General features: G+C 28.5%; 2 protein-coding genes across 10 annotated transcripts; one reads left to right on the top strand and one right to left on the bottom strand.

Moving 5' to 3' along the window:
- Positions 1–2,944: 2,944 nt before the first annotated feature.
- Positions 2,945–17,259, top strand: LOC148227175 (sialin). Of its 2 annotated transcripts, none has more exons than XM_088201067.1 (8): positions 2,945–3,144; positions 13,526–13,658; positions 14,236–14,329; positions 15,592–15,828; positions 15,885–16,190; positions 16,249–16,528; positions 16,593–16,834; positions 16,894–17,259. In XM_088201067.1, exons 1-8 carry the CDS (start codon positions 3,111–3,113, stop codon positions 17,083–17,085), a joined length of 1,518 nt encoding a protein of 505 aa, XP_088057193.1. In that variant the 5' UTR covers positions 2,945–3,110; the 3' UTR covers positions 17,086–17,259. The 2 variants fall into 2 exon arrangements, with proteins under 2 accessions (XP_088057193.1, XP_088057194.1); XM_088201068.1 differs by lacking the exon at positions 2,945–3,144 and adding an exon at positions 13,263–13,293.
- On the bottom strand, positions 17,256–21,535 carry Ate1 (arginyltransferase 1). 8 transcript variants are annotated; one of them, XM_088201069.1, is made up of 9 exons: positions 21,369–21,535; positions 21,173–21,299; positions 20,995–21,113; positions 20,215–20,283; positions 20,075–20,140; positions 19,822–20,006; positions 19,589–19,753; positions 19,028–19,200; positions 17,256–18,958 (listed from the first exon to the last, which is right to left on the bottom strand). In XM_088201069.1, the coding sequence occupies exons 1-9, from the start codon at positions 21,484–21,486 to the stop codon at positions 18,517–18,519; spliced, it is 1,464 nt and encodes a 487-aa protein (XP_088057195.1). In that variant the 5' UTR covers positions 21,487–21,535; the 3' UTR covers positions 17,256–18,516. The 8 variants fall into 8 exon arrangements, 6 of the variants coding, with proteins under 6 accessions (XP_088057195.1, XP_088057199.1, XP_088057197.1 ...); XM_088201073.1 differs by lacking the exon at positions 19,589–19,753 and adding an exon at positions 19,308–19,457 and having other exon boundaries at positions 20,215–20,280; XM_088201071.1 differs by lacking the exon at positions 19,589–19,753 and adding an exon at positions 19,308–19,457 and having other exon boundaries at positions 18,371–18,958.
- Between the last annotated feature and the right edge of the window lie 581 nt (positions 21,536–22,116).

The following is a 22,116-nucleotide window of genomic DNA, read 5'->3' as shown; positions in this document are numbered from 1 at the left end:
GTTTAGTAATTTAATTAAAAAGACAGTAGTTTTAATAAATAGTCAGTAACTTTTATAAATGGTCAGTTGATAGTAATTATATTATACACTCGGACTATTTTAAATTATTAAAAGAGCATATAATGAAAAAAATACTGTCCGATTCGATTCTACATACATATACTTCTTTTATAATACATACATATTTATTTAATTTTCAATAATATTAAATAGGAAGTAGTTAAAATAATAAACAATATATTTTTCGTTTTGATTATTAATTTTATTGACGACAAGATGACCACATTTAAAGTAAATGTATTGTTAATTGATTTGTAACTAAAAAATAATAAGATTTTTTTTATAATATAATTTATTTTAAGAATAACTGAATCACAACATTTTATAAATGATTGTTTCACCACTTCTAAAAGAAGTTTACGATGCTAAACAAATACATATCAAATAAACATTTTTTCTTTAAATTCACAGAATTACAACAAAATTGTGCTATTGACGCGACGATTGTTACCAGAAAAATAAAATTAGAGTAATGAATCTAATTTTCACGATCAATTTACATATATTATCCTTTGTTTCTATTTCTTCCGATTCCGAAGCATAAGTGATGACCACAGATTTTGTATTTAAAGTATGATTCATAAGTATTTCTCGTTCATTAAAATATGAGTATGTATTCATAGTTTATATTTTAATAAGAATATTATTAGTAATAAATTAGTAAAGTGTATTCGAAATTCCATTAAAAAATAAACAAGACGAGTATATAAATATATACAATGTCTATCGCGGCAGCTGAATATATCATTATGCATGCAAATTAAAAAAATCATATACATTTGCACAAATTTATATTACCATGTGTTGATTTAAAAAATGCAGTTTAATTTAGTAACCATGTATATTATTTTATATATATTATATTAAACCTAGCCATATAAAAACAATTATTACATGCCAGCATTTGGTCACGTGGTATGCTATTCTTTTATGGAATTTTGTTAATATTGTTAATTTCAATGACGCCACTGGTTGCTATTTGGATTATTTTATAGCAGTTATCAACATTAAGTCCAGTAATGTTAGTTTCGTAATAAAACTTATTCTTAGGTTATTATCAAATAAAGAAAATTACAAAATTAAAATAAAAATCAAATTAAAATATGTATTATTTCATGATTTTAAATTAACATTTATAATATGATTAATATTTATCGAAAAATAAAAAAAACATATTTAATTAAATTCAACATTTTTTTTTATTAAAATTTATATTGTAATTACATATGTATATTATTTATCTAATATTTTATATGAATTTATGTGAGGTATATTGTGAGAAAGTAAAGATTAAAGGATAATAAACGTAGAAACAATTTTATAACTAAAACAGTTTTTGTTAGGGTCTGCGTGACGTGTTAGAGTAATTCATGCTTCACTCATAGCAACGTTATGCTTGCAATGTATGTTCAAAATGGTTGTGCGAAAAAAGAAACTGCTATCGAATTTTTTTCTGTATCTTGCAATGAAGCTATGAACAGACAAACTTTATCAAAATGGCAAAGGAAATAGTAGTAAAAAATAAATGACTTTTTGATGAGGAATTGAGTGAAAAGTAAGGGTACAATACTAGTGAAAATGGAAATGATCCATATCTCACTCGCAACAATGTTATGTTAATAGCCAGCCATAGTTCAGTAGTTGCATAAGGCTTACGAGTTTTGAAATGTTAGCAATTACCTAGTCGAGCTTCCGTTCTCCTACCTGTGCTATCGCGGTTCGGATAAACTGGCTTAGGCTCAGTCGTGTACATAAGTAAAATTTTCACGAATAGAACGAAAATACGCTCCTAAAAACAGAATCATCCAACGTTACACCAATTCAATTTCATCCACGTTCTTTTTATAAGAGAAAATCGGTTTTCTTCTGAGGGAAAGGAGAAACTGCCGCTGAAAATTATTGCATTGAGGTTACTTTAAATATTTTCTTACAAATCCTTGGCTTCATGAGATTTAAAAATATATATAATAAAATATAATTAATTAATTTATATTTATAGCTACATATTATTATAATTATTTTTAATCTTTCGTTATAACTCGACAGGCGTTAAGCCCAATACGTTACAACGGGATAATTCTGGACCAACTGGGTCAATCAGACGTAATGAATACCTACAAGTAAGTGTTAATAACCAGCAGACTCTAGGTCTGGGAACCGGTGACATATGTAAATATTATTAATTATAAATTATGACCAGTACCACTATTAAAAAACTGGGCACAGTTTTTTAATAGTGGTACATTTCTATAAATAAAAATTTGAGTCTGCTGCCGCCAGGGCTCGAATAAACTACTGCTGTAATTCACTGTCAAGTTGTTTCTGTTTATTGTATATACGCAACAGGTGAAATAGTGTTGTGAATTTGAAGCAGAACGAAGTGATTTTTATTAATAAAATAGTGGAAGGCCATTCGTAGTTAATGATGTACTCATTCAAAAAATAAACGAAACAATCATTTTAAAAAACGTTTAACGGTTAACAATAAGTGTCCAGAACTATTCTTTATAAAAATAACCATGGTGAATAATAAATTAAGATGTGTTTTAAAAATTAATCTCAAAATAAAATGCTTTATTATTTTTTAAAACTTGTCTTAATTCACGTAATTGATATGTTAATCTTTCATATTTTTTCATTTGTTTATTTATATTATTATTGTATTTTTTCACGGTAATTCGCTACCAATGATCTGTCTCGTCGTTTGTGATTGGTTAACGTTGCGAAATTCGCTCACGTATATAACGTGGTCACTTGTTGCAAACTTTTTTTTACCTGCCGACTGCTCAGGTGAAATTGTGACAAACGTTTACAATATTGTGTACTACGTGTGTAATATAATAAATATTTTTTATACTCACTACGCGACATGGTGTTTATGATCAGTCGTTGAAATAACATCGAAGCGAAGAGAAGCTGAAAGAGCTTTGACTCCATAATAATTTATTACAAAAAAATGAACAACTAATGATCTGACAAGCTACAAATATAACAATAAAATAAGTTTAATATAATAAATAATAAATTAAGTGATAGTGATATAAATCAAGATGCTTCTCACAACGACACTGAATAGATTAACAGGTATTTCTTTGAACTTTATTTTGTGATTTATTATTTACTTACTCTTTTATCAATTGGTAAAATATTTTATGTATTTAAAATTTTTATATTAATAATATTTTTAATATATTATATAAATATTAATAAATATAATTATTTCTGATATGATTTATATTATTTATTCAAGTGCTAAGCGTTAAGATAGTATGGTCCTAAAAAATATATTTTTTTATAATTATCCGAGTAATGCTTATGATAAATAAACTTTCGCTTTTAAATATTTACTTAATTCTCTATTGAATTATTAGTGAATTTAATAAATTAAACACTAATTTGTACGTATCATAAATTACCATGAGACTACTTTAAATATTGTTCAGTACTTGACATATTTTAATTGTTCACGCTGAGTAAATATGATAAGATTGACGTCCTCGCTTCATTTACATATTTTTTAATTTAGGTATTTCAAAGCTTATGATAATTTACTAATATACACAAATTTCTATCTTTTAAGCTGTAAGCATCATATATTCGCGCACGACTATTTAAAATGCAAATGTAACTGTCATCAAGTATTAATTTATATATTGTTCTTATATACTTTATCTTAATCTGAAATAAACGTGTATAGAAGATCACTTTCCGCATTATAATTGATGATATGGTAATTAAAGTTTTTTCTTTAATGTTTTCAATTAGGTACGATACAATCGTAAAATCGCTCAGCGGAACATTTTTAGAAATTATCCGACTGTACTGTTATTCAACAGGTTTTTGTCGACTGTATTTTTTGCACAGTTAAAAAATATTCGATGAATACTGTATTAAACGCGATATACTTTCATTATACGTGATGCAAATGTATATATTTTTTCTTGTTGCTACGGTGCTTTTTGCCGATGGTATTACTTTACTTTATTATGTAGTGTACCAAATATAAAATAAATAATATATTATAGTAAAATAATAAGGTTAATTAAATATACTACTTTGATATAGCAAAAATGATATTTTAGTCTTCAATAGTTCATAAGATTTTAAATAGTCTAATTAACAAATGTTTTATTCTTCAATATTCAGAAAAAATATTTTTACAATGCTAGTATAAAGAAATATTCATATTTTTATTTTATAAACTTTAAATCATATTTAAAGATGTTTGCTTTGCTACTATATGTTTTCTATTAGGTAAATGATTATAATGATATGTAAGTGTATAGATAGTTTTTGATCATTAGAAGGAGAAAGCAGATTTATTCGCAGCTTTCTACCTTGTGTTCAAAATATGACAATGCGATTTATAAAGAGGTAAAAGTGTAGTTCAGTTTTAATTTAAAGCAAAAAATGCTTGTTACTGATTAAATTCACAATTTAAAAAAAATATTTATCTTAAAATAAAATTTGAGTTAATTTAAATACATACTCTGGTTAATCTTAGAGTGTATCACGTCTTATATGATAAATCCGAAATATACATTCAGATGCTTAAAGAATAAATATAAAACAATTGTTTAATTTTTGTCAAAAAATAAATTTTTAATTACTTTTCAGGTGATATAATAACAGAAAATTAAATTTAAGCAGTACATTGAGAAATCCAAATTATCTGAGCCTTGTATTTTTATAAAAAATAACATATTATTGTAAGATCATTAACAATTATCACTTCTCAGAAGTCAAAAATCCACGCCAAAAGCAATAAAATCATGTCGGCTACGTTGTAGTGAGAACGCTCGGCGACGAGCGTTCCCACTACTGCCTTTGACGTAGATTTTTGACTTCTGAGAAGTGATAATTGTTTTTCGCGCTTTTCTATTGGTCAAAATTCGGTTTAGATATGCTTCATTCAAAGACAATATTGTTATAAAAAGTCTTAATATGTTATATAACGGAGCGGCGGTACGATTTTATTGCTTTTGACGTGGATTCTAAACAGGGACCCCCTTGTATTTGCCCAGTAAATGTATGTCATTTAATATAATACTATAAATTTTAATGCAATTGAAATATTAAAAAAAAACAACCATAAACTTGCCAACTTTTGACCCTCTTTGAATAAACCCGAAATGACTGTCCCCTGTGCTTAAAAGGTAAAAATCTAATATTTGTTTTAATTTTACCACAAATTACTGCATAAAAATACAGATTATTAAAGTTCTATGTTTTTGAAAAGTTTGTCTCAAATTATAATTAAAATTATATTCAAGTGATATTTTTTTATACATATTTGATATGTGTAAATTGAGCACTCACAAGTCACGAATCAATTGCTCCATGTCATCGGTTCAGACTGCACATGTTTTTAAGCAATCAACCCACTATTGACAAATAGACATTATTAACGTAAATATAATATATGGATATAATATTTGATCTAAATCTAATGAAATATTATAGTCATATTTGATATAAGATAAGGTACCATACGCTGCAGTAATTCATTCTTAAAATAACCAGACTGTAGACATCGATCTTTGATCATCGATATATTGACTGACAAAACATTGGATATGCATATTGATTTCTCAGATACTTTTATGGTTTAGAAAGTATTTTTATTAGCTTACTTTTATTTTTGACAAAAAGATCAAATAATACACTTTATTCTAGCGAAATATTGCATGCAACAATGCGTCACATAAAGCCGCAATAATGATAAAATTGATATTAGCAAAAAATGAAGCTGAAAAAACATAATAACTGCAATATACACTGCATCATAGTTTTTTGTAACTATTATATCTATAGTCAAACATTAAAAAATGATTTTGAAAGTCTTCCAAACCGAAAATGTGTGATCTTATTGTACAAAAAATGTAGTGACGAGTCATATTTTTGTGTCACCTTCTATCTCATTATTAAAATTACTATTCTACATAGAGATGAGCGTTGTTCTGCATTGCGATTTATACAGATCGATTTTATCTGAGCCGACTTTCCATAATTTACGATCACGCTAATTGGAATGACCCGGAGCTCCTTAGCACAATTTCGCTATATACAAATAGAGAGTTAATTCTTCATGCATTTCGCAAAATATTTACGACGACGAATGTAACGCAATTTGTGTAGGTGTTGCGAGAGGTTATAGCGGGTTAAATTCGGAGGATCCATATATCGGTCAAGGAAGAGCAGTGAAAAATCGTAAAATTTTAGAAGCCTTAAGAAGGCGTATTTTGATGACATGGAAACAGCAATTTAATATAGCCTCAATATTTAATATATTGTATATTATGCAAATTAATTTTTATGTAGATAACATACAGATTAAACATAGCTAAAAAAACTGTAGTTTAAATTATGTAAATTTTTTATTTGAATTTTTCAATTTGTAGATAAAAATTCTAATCCATTAATTTAGTATAATTATGCATAGCTTTTTATTACAAATGGTTTGAATATTGCTTTAAAAAGGAATGTTTTTCTATTCATTTACTTTTACGATTAAATAAGAGTAGTGTAAGATAAATTACCCAATTTTCCGCGTAAACTCGCGCGTTGGGTGCCTGAAAAAAAGCCGGAAATAAGAAAGCTTAGTTCCAACAAATGCATTGAAAAATTAAGGGGTATATAAAAGCATTATAAGTTAATCTAAAAATAAATATGTTAGACATATCTTGGACTCTGTATATTTAATTACCGAATATCGTTTGTAATATTTTCTCAGTAGACTTTCTTCTAAGCTTTTCATTTTATGATATGATAATCTTAATGTTATTCATTTCGCAAAGTTACCAATTTTTTCTAAAACATTATATAAACGTTTTAGAAAATATATTAAATTCCACGTTAAATTTACTAATCGAATTCGTTTTTTAGTATAAAAAAAAATTCGCTCGTTTTGAGTGTAAATTTGTAAATGTGTTGTTCATTATTCATATTTATTTATTTATTACAAATCTAACAATCATCAATTAAGAGCTTTTCCCATTGCGTCATGATGGTTTTTACTCAAAATACACAGACATAATACATCAAAATAATAATAATAACACACTCTTTAGTTAAACCTTGAACCACAAGTGGAATAGAATCATTGTTATAGTTCTTAACCAATATAGATACTCGAATATATCGTGACAGTTCCAAAGTCTTTATTGAAGTGGACCGTAATTAAAAAACTTCTTACGCGTTAAAAGCGCCATAAATTAATTCCATTTTCTTTTTTACGTCAGGCAACTTGTTATACCATTGTCCGACAAGTACTATTGTGCATCTTAGTAACATTTATAAATCCAAAGGGATTAGCTAAATGCAGCGTAGCGGCCGTTCGGGGTCTTCTACAAGTGCAAATGTATATATTAACAAAGAAAATCACATTTTTAGGTTGCCGCATCGCAACCTGTTCAAACTTTAACGGCTAGGTGGATTATAACAAATCTAATTACACCCCACAAACCTTCATAATTGGACAAAAAAAGCGAAATTTCCCTCAAGCTGGTCAAACGTATATAATGAACTATGACCGACAACACTAGCAATAACTCCCACTACCACTTAACTTGCACACACGAGAGTTCATACGGACTCGTAATCAAGTGGAGCAAGCAACCGCTTCCCTCTTTACGTCGATCCTGGTCCAGTTATGACGTCCGTAATATATTGTTCATTTTTTCATACTAAACGAGGTTACAAGGACAACAATTATACATGGTCTGATTCAAAAATGTGGCACTCATTTATAACAAAAACAGCTTTGTCTTGACAGCAAAAAAATAAAGAACATCGAAATAAATAAGTTTCTACAGGAATTGAATTCATAACCACTTACACAATAGATAAAGTAGTTGCTTAAGTTCTTCTCGTAGTGAAATGTTTTTTGCATGAATTGCAACCCAAAATGTAAATAGTTTATAGCCCAATTTTGATTATTATTTACTGATATTATGTCTTATTGTTATAAATAAATGTATTTGATCTGCAAGAGAAATATAATTTTCTACTTGAGATGCAATTTTGCTATTCAATTTTCGCATTCGATAGAATCAGAAATGTCTCCAGTGTGACTCTCTATAAACGTAGTCATTGTTGTTAATTTTCGATTGCCACAATCTCGAATAGGATTGTGGCAATCGAAACTTATTTAGTAAAACGATGCTTTTGCTTCGACGGACATATAGATGTATATTACTTATAGAAGTTTTGGTAACAGTGATTAATGAAAATCAGTCATTGATTACGTTTGGCTTTTGTGTGTAATAATATGACGATTTAACTCGAAGGTTTGTTAGTAAATTATCTTTGTTTAATTTATACTTTCTAATGATGTATAGTTCATTATTTATTTGGAATAGTATTAATAATATAAATAATATATTTATGCGGTTTTTTGCAAGACGAATTAGGAATAGTGATTTTTAAAATAGCTGCACAAAATTTGTCAATGATACATTGCAGTAATTAACTTTTGTCACAATTCTTTACTCATGTAGGTATTAAATAAACATAAATAATACTTATAAATATATCTTCACACCAATTTATTAAAAGTGCTATTAATAGAACATATTTGTACATATATGCAATGCTTTATCAAGTAATAACGTTAAAAAAATAAAGTACATAATACAAATTTATTTAAAAAAATATAAAGATAAGAAACTTAACTCAAATAAAGGTTTTTAAGTTCTTCAAATTATAAAATAGCATAAATTAAATTAGCTTTAGATATTAAAATTAAAGTTGATAAATATTAAAAGGATAATTGTTTCGTATATATTATTGCAACACAGTATTATAGAAATATAATATGTACTAATTTTGTGCTATAAATATTCTCGAAGGCAAATTGAGTATAAAATTGATCTATAGAGGCTTTATTTAATTTTTTTGTTAACTGTCATTAAGCATCCTAAAACACACTATTCATATAATAATATATATGGTTGTAAAAATTGATTTAGATTAATGTAAAACAATCTGAAAAATGCAAATATCAAAAATTAATTCTAAGGATGTTTCTGATACAAATTAATAAAGAATTGAATTAATTTTTTTATAAATCATTTACTTATAAGCAAATTTTAAAACATAAAAATTACTAGATTCCCATATAGAAAATCCTTGAACATGCCCACATGTTGAGATTTTCGTAACAAAAGCTTCTTACTCCGTAAACGGATGGGTCAATAAAAATGCTGCAAATCTGCAATAAACATCGTCCATATAATATAAAATAAATAAATTTATTGCAGCGCTTTTCGTACCGTTAGCGAGCTTTTATAGCGTGAGAAAGTACATATTACATTTGCAAATCGAAAAGAAAAGATTGACTTAGCGGCGCCACGGTTTTATTATAAATGCACTTCTCATTTGTGATGTATAGTTTATTACATTTATTAATAGTACAAACTTTCGATAATAAACATGTTTCCCTTTCTAAATAGTTCAACGAGCTGACGTCGCGTGTAAATACCGGGATAATAATATCGTAGAGAATTTTATTATTAAATAATATATAATTGATAAAAATAAAAAGTATTTGATGATTCGTTTTTCATTAGAATTTTGAATCATTTTCTCAGAATTGCGATGTATCTTTGCATTATATTATTTATCTAATATATATCAATAACATATTCAAGGTGACTGCTATAATATTACTTTTATTTGTGTTTAAGTTGTCTTATGTGTAGAATTTTTTTTTACTCAAATACAAATAAATTGCACCAAAAATATTGTATGTGCTATATTTTTTTATAATGAACGCTTCTGAAATTAAAAAATAAATTATGGTAGTGATTTTATAGTACAATATAGTTTTGATGTGTTTAATTACAATGTACATCAAAATCTTGTCGTGAATTAGATAAAGATAAAGTAATTACAATTATGAATAAACTTTCTACATCTTCATAATAACATTAATTTTAATTTAAAAAGCATTTTTAAGACAGTCAAATATTTTTTTATTGTACCTTGTTTATTAATTATATTAAAAATGCAATTAATTAAAGTTGTTAAAGAAAGACATACTAATTCTAAAAATATTTTTGTTGTACATTAATACTATTCTCATATAAATAAGTTATTACTTAAAACATTATATAGTAGTAGTGACGATGTAATTATAATAATTCATACCTAAATAAGATGATTTTCTCATGAAAATATTTTATAGATTTTTTTGGGAGTAAAGGATGAAAAACTATTTTTTATCAATAATGTTGTTATACATTACTACTATTCCCAAACGTTGTAAGTTAATACATACTTACAAATTAAGATAATAATAATGACAATGCACTTAATAATTTATATACAAATAATATGATTTTCTCATTGATATCTATATTTGGTAACATGGTACCCAAAGCAACATTTAAAAATGAATATTAGTTAAGACGTGATTCTATAATATATATAATTTTACACACACATTGGTTGCCTAAATTAACCTTATACCGTGTGTGCCGCCCGGGGCAATCCTTAAAATTGCTGCCTCCCCCATACATTTTTTGCAGGGTCATAAAATCAGCATTTCTTAAAATAATAAATCGATTATTGTTAAGCTCTTGCTATTCGTAGATTTACGTAAATTTTGGTTTATTCAGGGTTAAGAACCACACTAGACGATTCCATCGCGAATATGTCGCCCCCAAGCAAGTGCCACCCGGGGCGGCCCGCCCCCTCCGCCCCCCCCATAGCTACGCCACTGCCTTATACAAATGGTTTTGGTTACAAATAGTTGAGATATATATATTTTTCAGATAGTGTCTTTGTAAAGCTGTCATTAAGCCAAAAAGTGAGAGAAAATTTAATCTATCGCAATGCTTCTATCAACTATTAAAATGTATATTGTGTAACGATAGTCCACGTGTATTATTTTTTAGTATGTATGTCGAAACGTCTACCAAACCTACGAATAGTAATTTTTGCAAATAACTTTCTCCGTGTCGTTACGCAATATTTTTTTTACATTGTTAAACAATCAAGTGTATGACATTGGTCTTATCGAAATAAAGCCAGCAGTCAATACTAAATTTTAACATTGGCAATAGGAACAAGGTTGTGTCCTTAAGTTCTGCAAAATCCTCGTTTCAAATACCTGAGCAACATTAAATATTTTATGCCGGTATAAAAAACAAATTAAATATTTAAGTAATATATATACAAGAAAACATAAATAAAAAGGACATCTTTAATATAATATATTCTTTTAAAATAAATATGTACATTCTTCTGTTTTATTTGTTGTAAGTAAATAACTACCTTCCTGATTATAATTACAATGTAAGACTCACCATTGAAAATAACTGTGAAAATAGCAATTAAAAAAATTACCGAGAATTTATGCTTACCATGTACGTATGTAAAAAATTTGTTATGCTTAATTGCTTGTCGTCTTCACTAAGTGCTTGTTATTCTACAGACAATGTTTGTAACGCGTATCAACTACCAAATCTTATCAGTTAACGTTGTTAAATCAGAGTATCATTAGGTTTTCACGATCGTTACACATTCATAGAAAACGCAATTAAAATAAATCTAACTTTAATACGTCATAAATATATAATTAGACTTATTTTCATAAAATTTGCCATTAATTATTATTGTCAATACTATTGTTAATTTTACTTATTCATACTAACTAATAAACTTCGTTAACCAATTCCACTATGCCAAATTCTTAGTCTGTTATTTAGAAAATAAACATTGTAGCGCCATTTTTAGCCAAACGAATACTTTATATTTGAAAACATAAAATTAACACAATATTTCAATGTCGACCTCTTCGGAAACCTTGGCTTTGCTAAATTGTCCACATTTTCAACCTTCGTGTCTTCAATTGACGATGTTTCAAACACGACAGAATAATGCCATCATGTCTATCTGAAATAGTCATGCTACTGTATCAGTTAATCATACATTGTTCGAAAATTAGGTATAATCATATATAAATTAGTGTTGACCATTTTGCACAATGGTATATATAGTCATAAATGTATTTTTTTGCTAAAATATGAAGTATTAAATTCTAAAACGCACGAGAACATTTTCAATTTAAATAGGCGCAAAATTTTATAAATATTATCATCATAAATATGAAACATGGCAGTAGAGATTAATAAATTTCAATATTTGTTTTTTCTCATCGATGTCAGGGATTTTAAATACGTAGGATATTTGGATTACAAAATCACATGAGAACAAATTTTATTATTGAAAATGTCGATACTGCTCTATTTTTTGGCACCTAACGCGCGCAAAGTTTTTGATATGCTAATCTTTCATTGACCATATCATGTATAACAGCTCTGCAAATAAGAAGTCGCTGTTAATTATAGGTTAAGTACACGTATAATGAGCACATACAATACAATTCGTAATGGAGATAACATAACATTTTAATTAACACACATTACCAAAACAAAAAAATATGTTTCTTATATGTTCTCTTAGTAATAATTAAATAAACGCCAATTAAAACGATTGAGCTCATCAATGATAATGGATGGCCATCCACTCAATTTCTCATCATAAAATTACGATACGTCAACAACTTAGCGATTCATTTCAGCGGCAGTAAAGAAAATACAGATCATTGTACTAACCTCGACCATATTAAACACAACCTTGTTGCGAGCAAAGCCTTCTAAACTACTTTTCGAATATAAGAATTACAATATCACATTAGATTTTAAGTCTACTATTTAAATTGTGCTTCAGACTATAAATATACTGATCAAATTTAATGATTATAATTTTCTTATTTAATATAGTGGTACGGGAATAGTGTTTTAGTTATTTATCTTTTTATCGATAGAGACATGGCAATAACATGCTTACTAATATAATAATTTTCATAACAAAAACAGTGTATTTTGATAAAAATAACTGACAACATTACATTCAGTTTTCAATGATCGCCATAAATTAATTATTAAATCTATTTATTTAATTAAATTGTATTTAGATATACTTAAAATTAAACGTTTCTAAGAACTGAAAGAATCGACTAGAACTTTGTTGATTTTTCCCACATAATTATGACAGTATCAATAGATCCAAATTCATTGCAGTAATTTCTTCAGATAACTCACATTCTTGTTTAACTAATTATTCAATATTTGACGTATAAATAGTAATTATACTTTAGCCAAGTCTCATTATTCTCTCATTTCGACGCCAAAGCAGAACATATTGCATTCATGTCAAGTGGGAAAGGTATTATACTTAATATACATACATATGTATACGTGAACTAATGTCAGAGACAATTTACGGTATAAATCGCAGACTTGCATATAAATAGAAATACTTTCTTTCAATTATGTTATATAGATGTTAGCGGTTAAACCGCAATGAATGAAGTTAATTATTGTGATGGAGAAAAGGGAAATGTTTGATTATGCTTTTCTTCGAATCGTTGTTATTTAATCGTATTTTTTTATTACAGGAGCCATTCCGACGAGGTTCAACATTGCTGTGATGATTTTCACAGCATGTTGGGTGACTTATATGTTAAGAGTCAACATGAGTTTAAATATATTGGAGATGGTCGAAGTAGCAGAAAAATCTACGAGCAACAGGTACATTATTGATATATTTAACAAAATTTTAGTTAAGAATTAATATCTAATATCAACATATTTACGAATTGATGATATATGAAATATTATTTAAATTTTAGTAATTATGATAAAAATAAAGTATAAATTAAACGATTTATTAATTAGTGACGTTATGTAAATAAATTCCTGAAAGTAATCTCTAATTACATAAACAACCGCTAGTCTTTAATTACTTGTTAGCAACTTTAAAATATAGTGTAAAATTTGCCTGATTTTAAAATACTGGTCTATGTACATGGAGATGTCTTAAATTAAATTTTATATAAATTTATATAAAAACTGCTTTAAAATAATATATCAATGGTCATAAATGTAATCTCATGTTCACATTCAAAAGCAAAATTTTCACCATTCTAATGAATTGCACATTTTTTTAGTGATTTTTAGACTTGATCTTTTAGAGATATGAGGATTTCATAGTATATTATGTATCAGAATGTTGTAACAAAAGTAGTCATTTTATTTACTTACACTTAATTAAGCACATTACAAATTTAAGCAAATATACACAAAATATATTTTATTTATTTTTTAGTACATCTACTGAATGCTCATTGATAATTCCTGAGATGAACTTAAATCAATCTTTAGATGATTTTCATGTTGAAGTTGAAGCAAAAGTTATAAATGTAAGTATTTTTATAATAAATATTATGTGAGAAAATCATAAATCACCCGTGAAATATAAATTTTGCGTTTATACTTAGTCCAGAAATAAGCAAATTGATCTGAAATGTCTCATAAATCAAATTATCATATTATTTTTTAGTTCAAATCAATTCGTATCTTTACATTTTAATTTATATGTAAAATACATACAAAAACACATCCCAGAAGTCTATGGTCTATATAGAGAATTACTTTTAATCAAATTCTTCTACTACTTTAATTTTGAAATAAATTTATAAAGCAAAAAGTTACAGTTAAAACTAAAGTATAATATAATATTATCTAGCTTAAAAATTAAATAAAAATATCGAAGTTTCGATTGCGATGTGGCAGACATCATCGGGTAAATTCAAACTTCTGAGAATATGAACGGACTTCGCCATCGTATCTAAGCTTTTCTTATTTCCTCTAGACGTTTAGACGATTTTTCGACCTTTGATGTTGGGGTCATCATCATGGGCGAAGTCTCAATCTTATCTCTTTCATGCAGATTTTCTAGTTGCAACGTTTTTGATTCGATCTTGTGACTGAAGTCGGAGATTAGACTTTGTGTGATATGAAAGCCCTTTTTTTATAAATATATATATATTTCATCGCGATTTTCACTTACTTTCTTTCTATATTTCGGCTGCGGTGCTCCAGCCATGATCACGAATTATCCGTAACTCAGTTACGGATAATTCGTGATCATGGCTGAATCCTCGCATCCGAAATATAGAAATAAATTAGGCGAAAATCGCGATGAATCCCGAGATTTAAAAAATATGAATACTCGCGAACCTCTAAAAATCCATATATATATATATATATATATATGTTAAAATGGCATAATTTTAATAAATATATAATAAAATTACTTATCCAATGTTAAAGCTGAGTTGGCATTAATTACAAAAAGCGCCCTTTTTGTAATTAATGATTCATTATAAAATTAATCTAAATGGTGCATGATAACCATGTATATATAAAGATAACAATCTGCCAATTCTAAGGCAAATAAATTACACTATAGTAATTACTATAATAATACTGGTCGTTAATTTAATTGTATGATAAATTCTCTATTTTAAACTAGTGTGCTCATTGAAAAATCAACATAGATTACATAAAAGTATTATTTATTCCATTAAAATGTAAAAAGTAACAATGAATATTAGAATAGCTACTCAGTGTTCTATATGGATGAATATTTATATTAATTATTCGTTTGGGAAAATTTTAGAATGATGAAAAATACAATTGGAGTGTAAAGCAACAAGGATTACTTTTGGGTGCCTATTTTTGGGGAAACGTGGTCACTTCTTTGTTTGCTGGAACTATCGCCGAAGCGGTAGGACCTAAGATAACAGTGGGAGTGACTTCATTTTTATCTGGAGTTATCACCCTTTTGACGCCTCCGGCTGCAGTTTTGGGTTTTGAAGCAGTTTTAGCTACCAGAGTGCTGATCGGTGGACTAGGAGTGAGTGATTTGATTTATTTCTAATTTATAAATGACTGACGTTTATCATATTTTAGGGGTTTTTATATCCATCTCTACATTGCATCGTAGCCAGTTGGGCGCCGCCTGAAGAGAAAGGTAAATTCATCGGCGCTTTATTAGGGGGTACCTTTGGAACCGTTATAACTTGGTCGTTGTGTGGATTGATCATTGACGCTCTGGGTTGGAAGATGGCATTCTATATTCCTGGAATAATAACAGTACTGTGGAGCATTTTATGGCAATTGATCGTGAGCGATAGTCCATTGGATCATCCTAGAATTGATCCAACAGAAAGATCTTATATAATGGAACGGATAGGAGATAGAAATGCAAAGAAAAAGGTATATTGTAAAAAAATAATAAAATAATATTATATAATAAATTATGTATAATTTTCAGCCCTTCCCACCATTAAAGAAGATCTTCTTATCGATACCGTTTTGGGCGTTTACCGTATTACATTTTGGAAACATTTGGGGTCTATTCTTCCAATTGACGAGCGGACCAAAATACATAACTCAAGTGCTCGGTTTTAAAATTGTGAAAGGCGGATTCATAGCTAGTTTGCCATACTTGGTTCGAGTCTTTATGGGTTTCATTTTCGGATCGGTCGGCGATGTTATTCGAAAGAAGGAAAAGATCACGGTGACTTGTATAAGGAAGAGCTTCGTATTGTTCTGTAAGTGTAAATAAAGAAATCAATTATATAAGATAATATATAAATATAAAAATATATTTAATAGCTCACATAATTCCTGGATTGTTACTGATTGCTCTCGGATTTACGGGTTGCGATGCCGTTTTGAGCGTCGTTATTCTGACTGCATCTTTAGGAATGAACGGTGCCGCCACATTGACTAATCTTCAAAATCATCAAGATTTATCTCCAAATTTCGTCGGGACGTTGTATAGCATAGCCAATAGTATCGGAGGAACCGCAGGTTTCATTACGCCGATGATAACCGCGCATTATACCAAAGAAAAGGTAAATTATTAACATATATTTCTAGATTCTATCAAAAATTAATGCATATGTATTTTTAGAATGGAATCGAAGAGTGGAGATATATATTTTGCATTGGAGCCAGCGTTTACATATTAACGGGCATAATATTCATGATATTCGGCAGCGGTAATACACAAGAATGGAATGAGATAAAAGTAGATGAAGATAATTGCGAAAAGCCGAAAACTGAGACGCCTCAATCGAAAAATGGAGACGTTATACGAAACTAAAAAGTATTTTATACAAATTTAATATTGTGATATTATAAAAATAAGATTATAGGGATATAATAATTTTATTAATTATTATAAGTATGATTATGTGTATATACAAATATAATTATCATTATATTGCATTTAAATCTATATATGGTAAATAATTTTAAATAAAAAATTAACTATGAATATTTTTTTTATTATATCAAGTAGTATAACAACTTTTCAAGTTTGGATAAAAGTTAAAAAATAGTATAGTAAAAATAATTACATATATTTTTGGTACAATAAATGTATGATCAGTATAAGTGCATTACTCTTAAGCACGTCACCATTTTCTAATTATAAATCAATTCTAATTAACAAGATTATTGAATGTTATTTCAAATAATTACATTTTTTAATTATTAATTTACAATTTTTCATTACTTTGTATAATCCAAAGAGAGCAAGAAACACCATACAATTAAAATTAATTAAAACTACTCTAATACTACATTATAAAAATACTGACAATACAGTTCGATATTCAGTATTAGCGGTTCTGGTTTAAATGTGCACTTCTAAAGTACTACATTAAAACTAAATTAATTTATGCAATTGTTACAGTTGATAACATATCATTGAAGCAACGGTAAATACTTTTTTTTTGCATAAATTAGTTTTACTATCAAAAGATATATTTTACCATTATACATGGATTTCCATTGTAAAATAATTTTAAATTAATTTATATAAAATTCACATATAATGGCAATTAAATTTCAATATCAACCCTGGAGTACTGGAGTTACGTAAAATTAGGCCCAAAGTAAAAGAGCAATAGAAAGGTGAGTCGAAGAGCGATAAAAATTCAAAACATGCTCCATTGTCCAGTAAATTGGCAGCAGTGTTGCATATAATACCAATCAGGCATGCAACACGAAGGTTTAGTAGTACCTTCAAATAGTCGCCGCACTTGCAGCATGCACTAATTATCGACTAATGAAGGTACAGTATGGTGATGCATGTTTGTCATTTCAGCAAGTGTATGAGTGGGCTAGAAGTTATAGCCGCATACGGTTCAAGAAATAACATCATTTCTGGAGATAAGTCATGAATCAGCACATCGCATTGTTCATAGTCAGTTTTGAAGCCAGACACCGCTTAAAAGGGCGATAGGAGGAAAGAGCTTCAGGTAACACAAGAGGTATAAATGCACTATTACTGAGATTTGCTAAAGCTAAGCAAGTTAGATCAATACATATAATGAAAAATAAAGGATTAAAAGCTAAGCATGTTCAGTTTGTTCAGTGATCCAATTCCTCTGGGCGTAAATAGAAACTGCTATTTTTCTGTTTATAGCAAAGATATTAAGCGATATATATAAATATTACACTTAATTTTATGTGATATAGAAGCTATAAAATTAATAAGTAAATAAATTAAATTATTAATAATACATATTTAAAAATCAAAATAATTGACGATCCTCTGAGCGCCAACTCTTCCGACAAGCTTTCCAAATTGTATTAACATTTGTTCCAATTTTGGGAAGAACGCCGACATAAGTACGTTACTGGGAAACCGCCTTTTAAAATTCTTCAACAATACAACATTTTGAGTCCTCGATTCAAACATCATCGGAATATCATTTATCATATGATCAGCAAAATAATCTGCATCAACCGCATCAAGATCGTCGTTTAGTCTAGAATACTGACTTTGATCTAGTTTTTTAACACAACTATCGAGCGGAAACCATTCATACGTTTCCGGACACAATAAATACGAAGGAGCATAATTTCCTTTATATCTCATTTTCACACAAGAATGGATATAAAAGCCCATGTAATAGTATTTTATTTCGGGACAAATTTTCTGCAGGCTCCTCGTAAACCCGATTTCTCTGAAATAAGATAAAATATAAAGCTATACTTTAAAATTGAATTGCAAATGAATGCAGAATCAAACAAACCTCAATGCACCGTAAGTTCCGATTGTGAATTTACAATAAACTGGATTGTAAAAGAAATACACAGATGATACGCATTTAGGTAATATGTCTATCACTCCGACTGCAATCAACTCATCGTTTAACCAATACTGCTGGTGGAACGAACCGTATTCAACTCCATTTCGAGTCTCGTGCTGAAATTTTTCATATGAAATATATTATAGTTTCATTTCTAAATATTTTTAAACGCATTAAATTATCATGTTAATTCATTTGTGTGATTTTTTCCAATGCCTCCCACCTTTAGCGAAGATTCTACCAAAAACTCAATAAACTCATTTTTATCGTTTGGTTTATCGTCGTGGATAATATCCTGATATTTACTATACAGATTCATAGATTCTTCTAACGACTGCTTCATTTCATCGCTGCGTGTGCTTATTATCTTAATCTGTTAGTAATGATTGACAATTATTTTTTTTTAATAGAATTAAGTAGCATTTATAACCTTTTCATTTAACAGTGCAATGGAATCAATCACACAAAGTTTAACTTGAAACATATTTAATTATAAATATGAACCTGAAGTGGGGTTTGAACTAAGAAACGGAGAAATTGACTTCTACAACATTTTTCTTCCGTATCACCGTGCACGGCTATTTGATATTTGGCGTACAAATCGTGGGAAATTGATTCTAAGTTGTTATCCCATTCAGGGTTTGAACGAGACGATCTTACTAACTTTATCTAAAATCAATTGCACTGATAAAATGAAAGGAATCCATCTACATAATATATATACGGATAATATTTACCTCCAGCTTTTTAACAATATCGCTCGGTAAGTTGTTCAGAAAGTCGTCGACTTGATTTTCCTGTGATTTGATTTTATCACTCGAAGAAGCTTCAATACCTTTAGATTTTAATTTGGCTTCCCTTTTTTCGAGCCTTATTAATTTTGCCTTTTTGCAAGGTACTTTATTTGGATCTGGGCCTTTACCTAAACAAAATAAATTAATTTACATTTATTTATTAAAAAATAATTAGAACACAAACATTATTACAAACCTTTCGATGCTTTGGTCTCTCTTTCGATGCATTTTTTAGGCTCACTTACAGTTTCATTCTTTAAAACTTCAATAAGATTTAATTTAAAATAAACTAAATAAGTAGTAAGTTTTAATGAATAGTATAAAGTAAATATAAACCTTTTTTGGTAGAACATGGAGTACTTTTCTTGACTGTATCTTGTACTTTTGATGCACATGGCATCTCTGCTGAAATTAACAATAAATTTCAGACTCTAACTTTAAAATACATATCTCAACTATAAACTGTTTCATCTGTATTTATGTATATTCATAAGACAATAAAATGGCAATTCATTAAATTTTCATTAAAAAAAAAGTTTGCTATAATGAATTACACCACAAATTTGTTGAATCGTTCCCTAACCCTTTGCACTCGTAATCGACATATCGTTGTTTGTGATGACTTCAAATAAATCCTAACAACGGTCGTTGTTAACCCCATGAAGCGCAAGAAAGCAAATTAATTTAGTGTTAATATTAGTACTAGAGATAAAAACAGCAAATACAGGTATTACCGGTATTGACATTATTATTATTTTAATTAATTGGTAACAGAAGAAACGAAAAAATCTGAGTACCGTTTTCACGTTTCACGATGTTATTGATTAGCAAAATCACATAATAAAATTAAAAATGGTACAAAACTCTTGCATACATAAATCTTATTTTCTTAGTATTGTCGGAAAATCAATAATACCTATATTAAGTAATTCAAAAATATACTCCGGTATTTAACGCCTTAGATCCAATTAAAGATTGCATACAATTTTACATTAGAATTGAGTTATCTCGTCTTTGAAAAAAAAAAATTGGATATTTATATCATTAAGATAAGGAAAGAATGATATTTTTTTATACTGATTATTAAGAAATGTCGAAAATAAAAATATGCGATACCTTCATCTTCTCCGTCGGAATCAGCGTTTTCTATAGTTTCGTTACTAGACAAGTATTTGTTAAGCTTTTTGATCACTTTCTTCTGTGATTTCGTCGGTTTGAACTCGGTGATGTCGCACCTAATACATAAATAATCGTATAACTATTTGTATAATAATTAATTGCACAATTTGTCAACCTTATTGTGTAGGATGGACAGCACGTTTGGTCCATTGTCGGTTTGTAGCAATTCGTACCGCACCTACGCCATCCCCTGTCGACCAAAAGCTGGTAATCGTCGATAGTAAGACTCTTTGTAATCATACCTGAGAAAGGCGGAAACCATTCAATCAGAATATAATTCGATACGAAAAATGAGATAAAATAAGAATTACTGTGATTATGGGATTTCAATCCTTTGGATCCTTTGCAGTATCCGCAGTGGTATCCACCACCGGCTCCGAAGCAAGTCGCCACGGACACAGCCGGACCGCGCTCGACACTCGCAGCCATGTTTGACAATACGACTGTCACTTTCCGTCAAGTTACTTACCTGACTTCCGACGGACATGGCCATCGTTCCGTGCTAGGGCCAATTTAAATATTATAATATTACATTTTTGTTATGATCTTCTAAAATAATAAACTTGGTCCAGATTGAGCAATATTATTAAAAAAACTATATATTTTTCTCGAATCATAAAAGTTTAAGTAACTATAGCCAACGGAGCTATTATTATTTAGATTCAATGCAAGCCATATTTAAAGATAACAATTTCTGCTTTATCTTTAATTATACTGCTTTAATGTCTTGTCAATGATTTGTTTGTCCTCCATTCATCACGTTATTTTATATTGTCAAAAAAATCTTGGTTCTAGAATGCTACCTATTAAATAATTTAAAACGATCTTTCATTGAAACAATAACGACTTATTTTAGAGCAGATTAAATATATTATTTTTAATATAGTCATAGAAGCACTAACTAGTGCTACTAGATAGCTTAAGTGCCCTACTTCCACGTGCAACGCTGCTCGATTCGCGCTACAAAGTCCTAGCACCCTGGTTTACGGGCATCTCATCCCCACAATTAAAAACTTGAATTACCAAAAGATGAATAGGATTTTTATGAAAAGTTAAAGA

This window comes from Plectrocnemia conspersa, unplaced genomic scaffold, assembly GCF_051122295.1.
Source record: "Plectrocnemia conspersa isolate PC_06_02 unplaced genomic scaffold, ASM5112229v1 ptg000013l, whole genome shotgun sequence".
Classification (NCBI taxonomy): Eukaryota; Metazoa; Arthropoda; class Insecta; order Trichoptera; family Polycentropodidae; genus Plectrocnemia; species Plectrocnemia conspersa.
The sequence above is the reverse complement of the archived record's forward strand: the minus strand, read 5'-3'. Positions and strand labels throughout refer to the sequence as shown.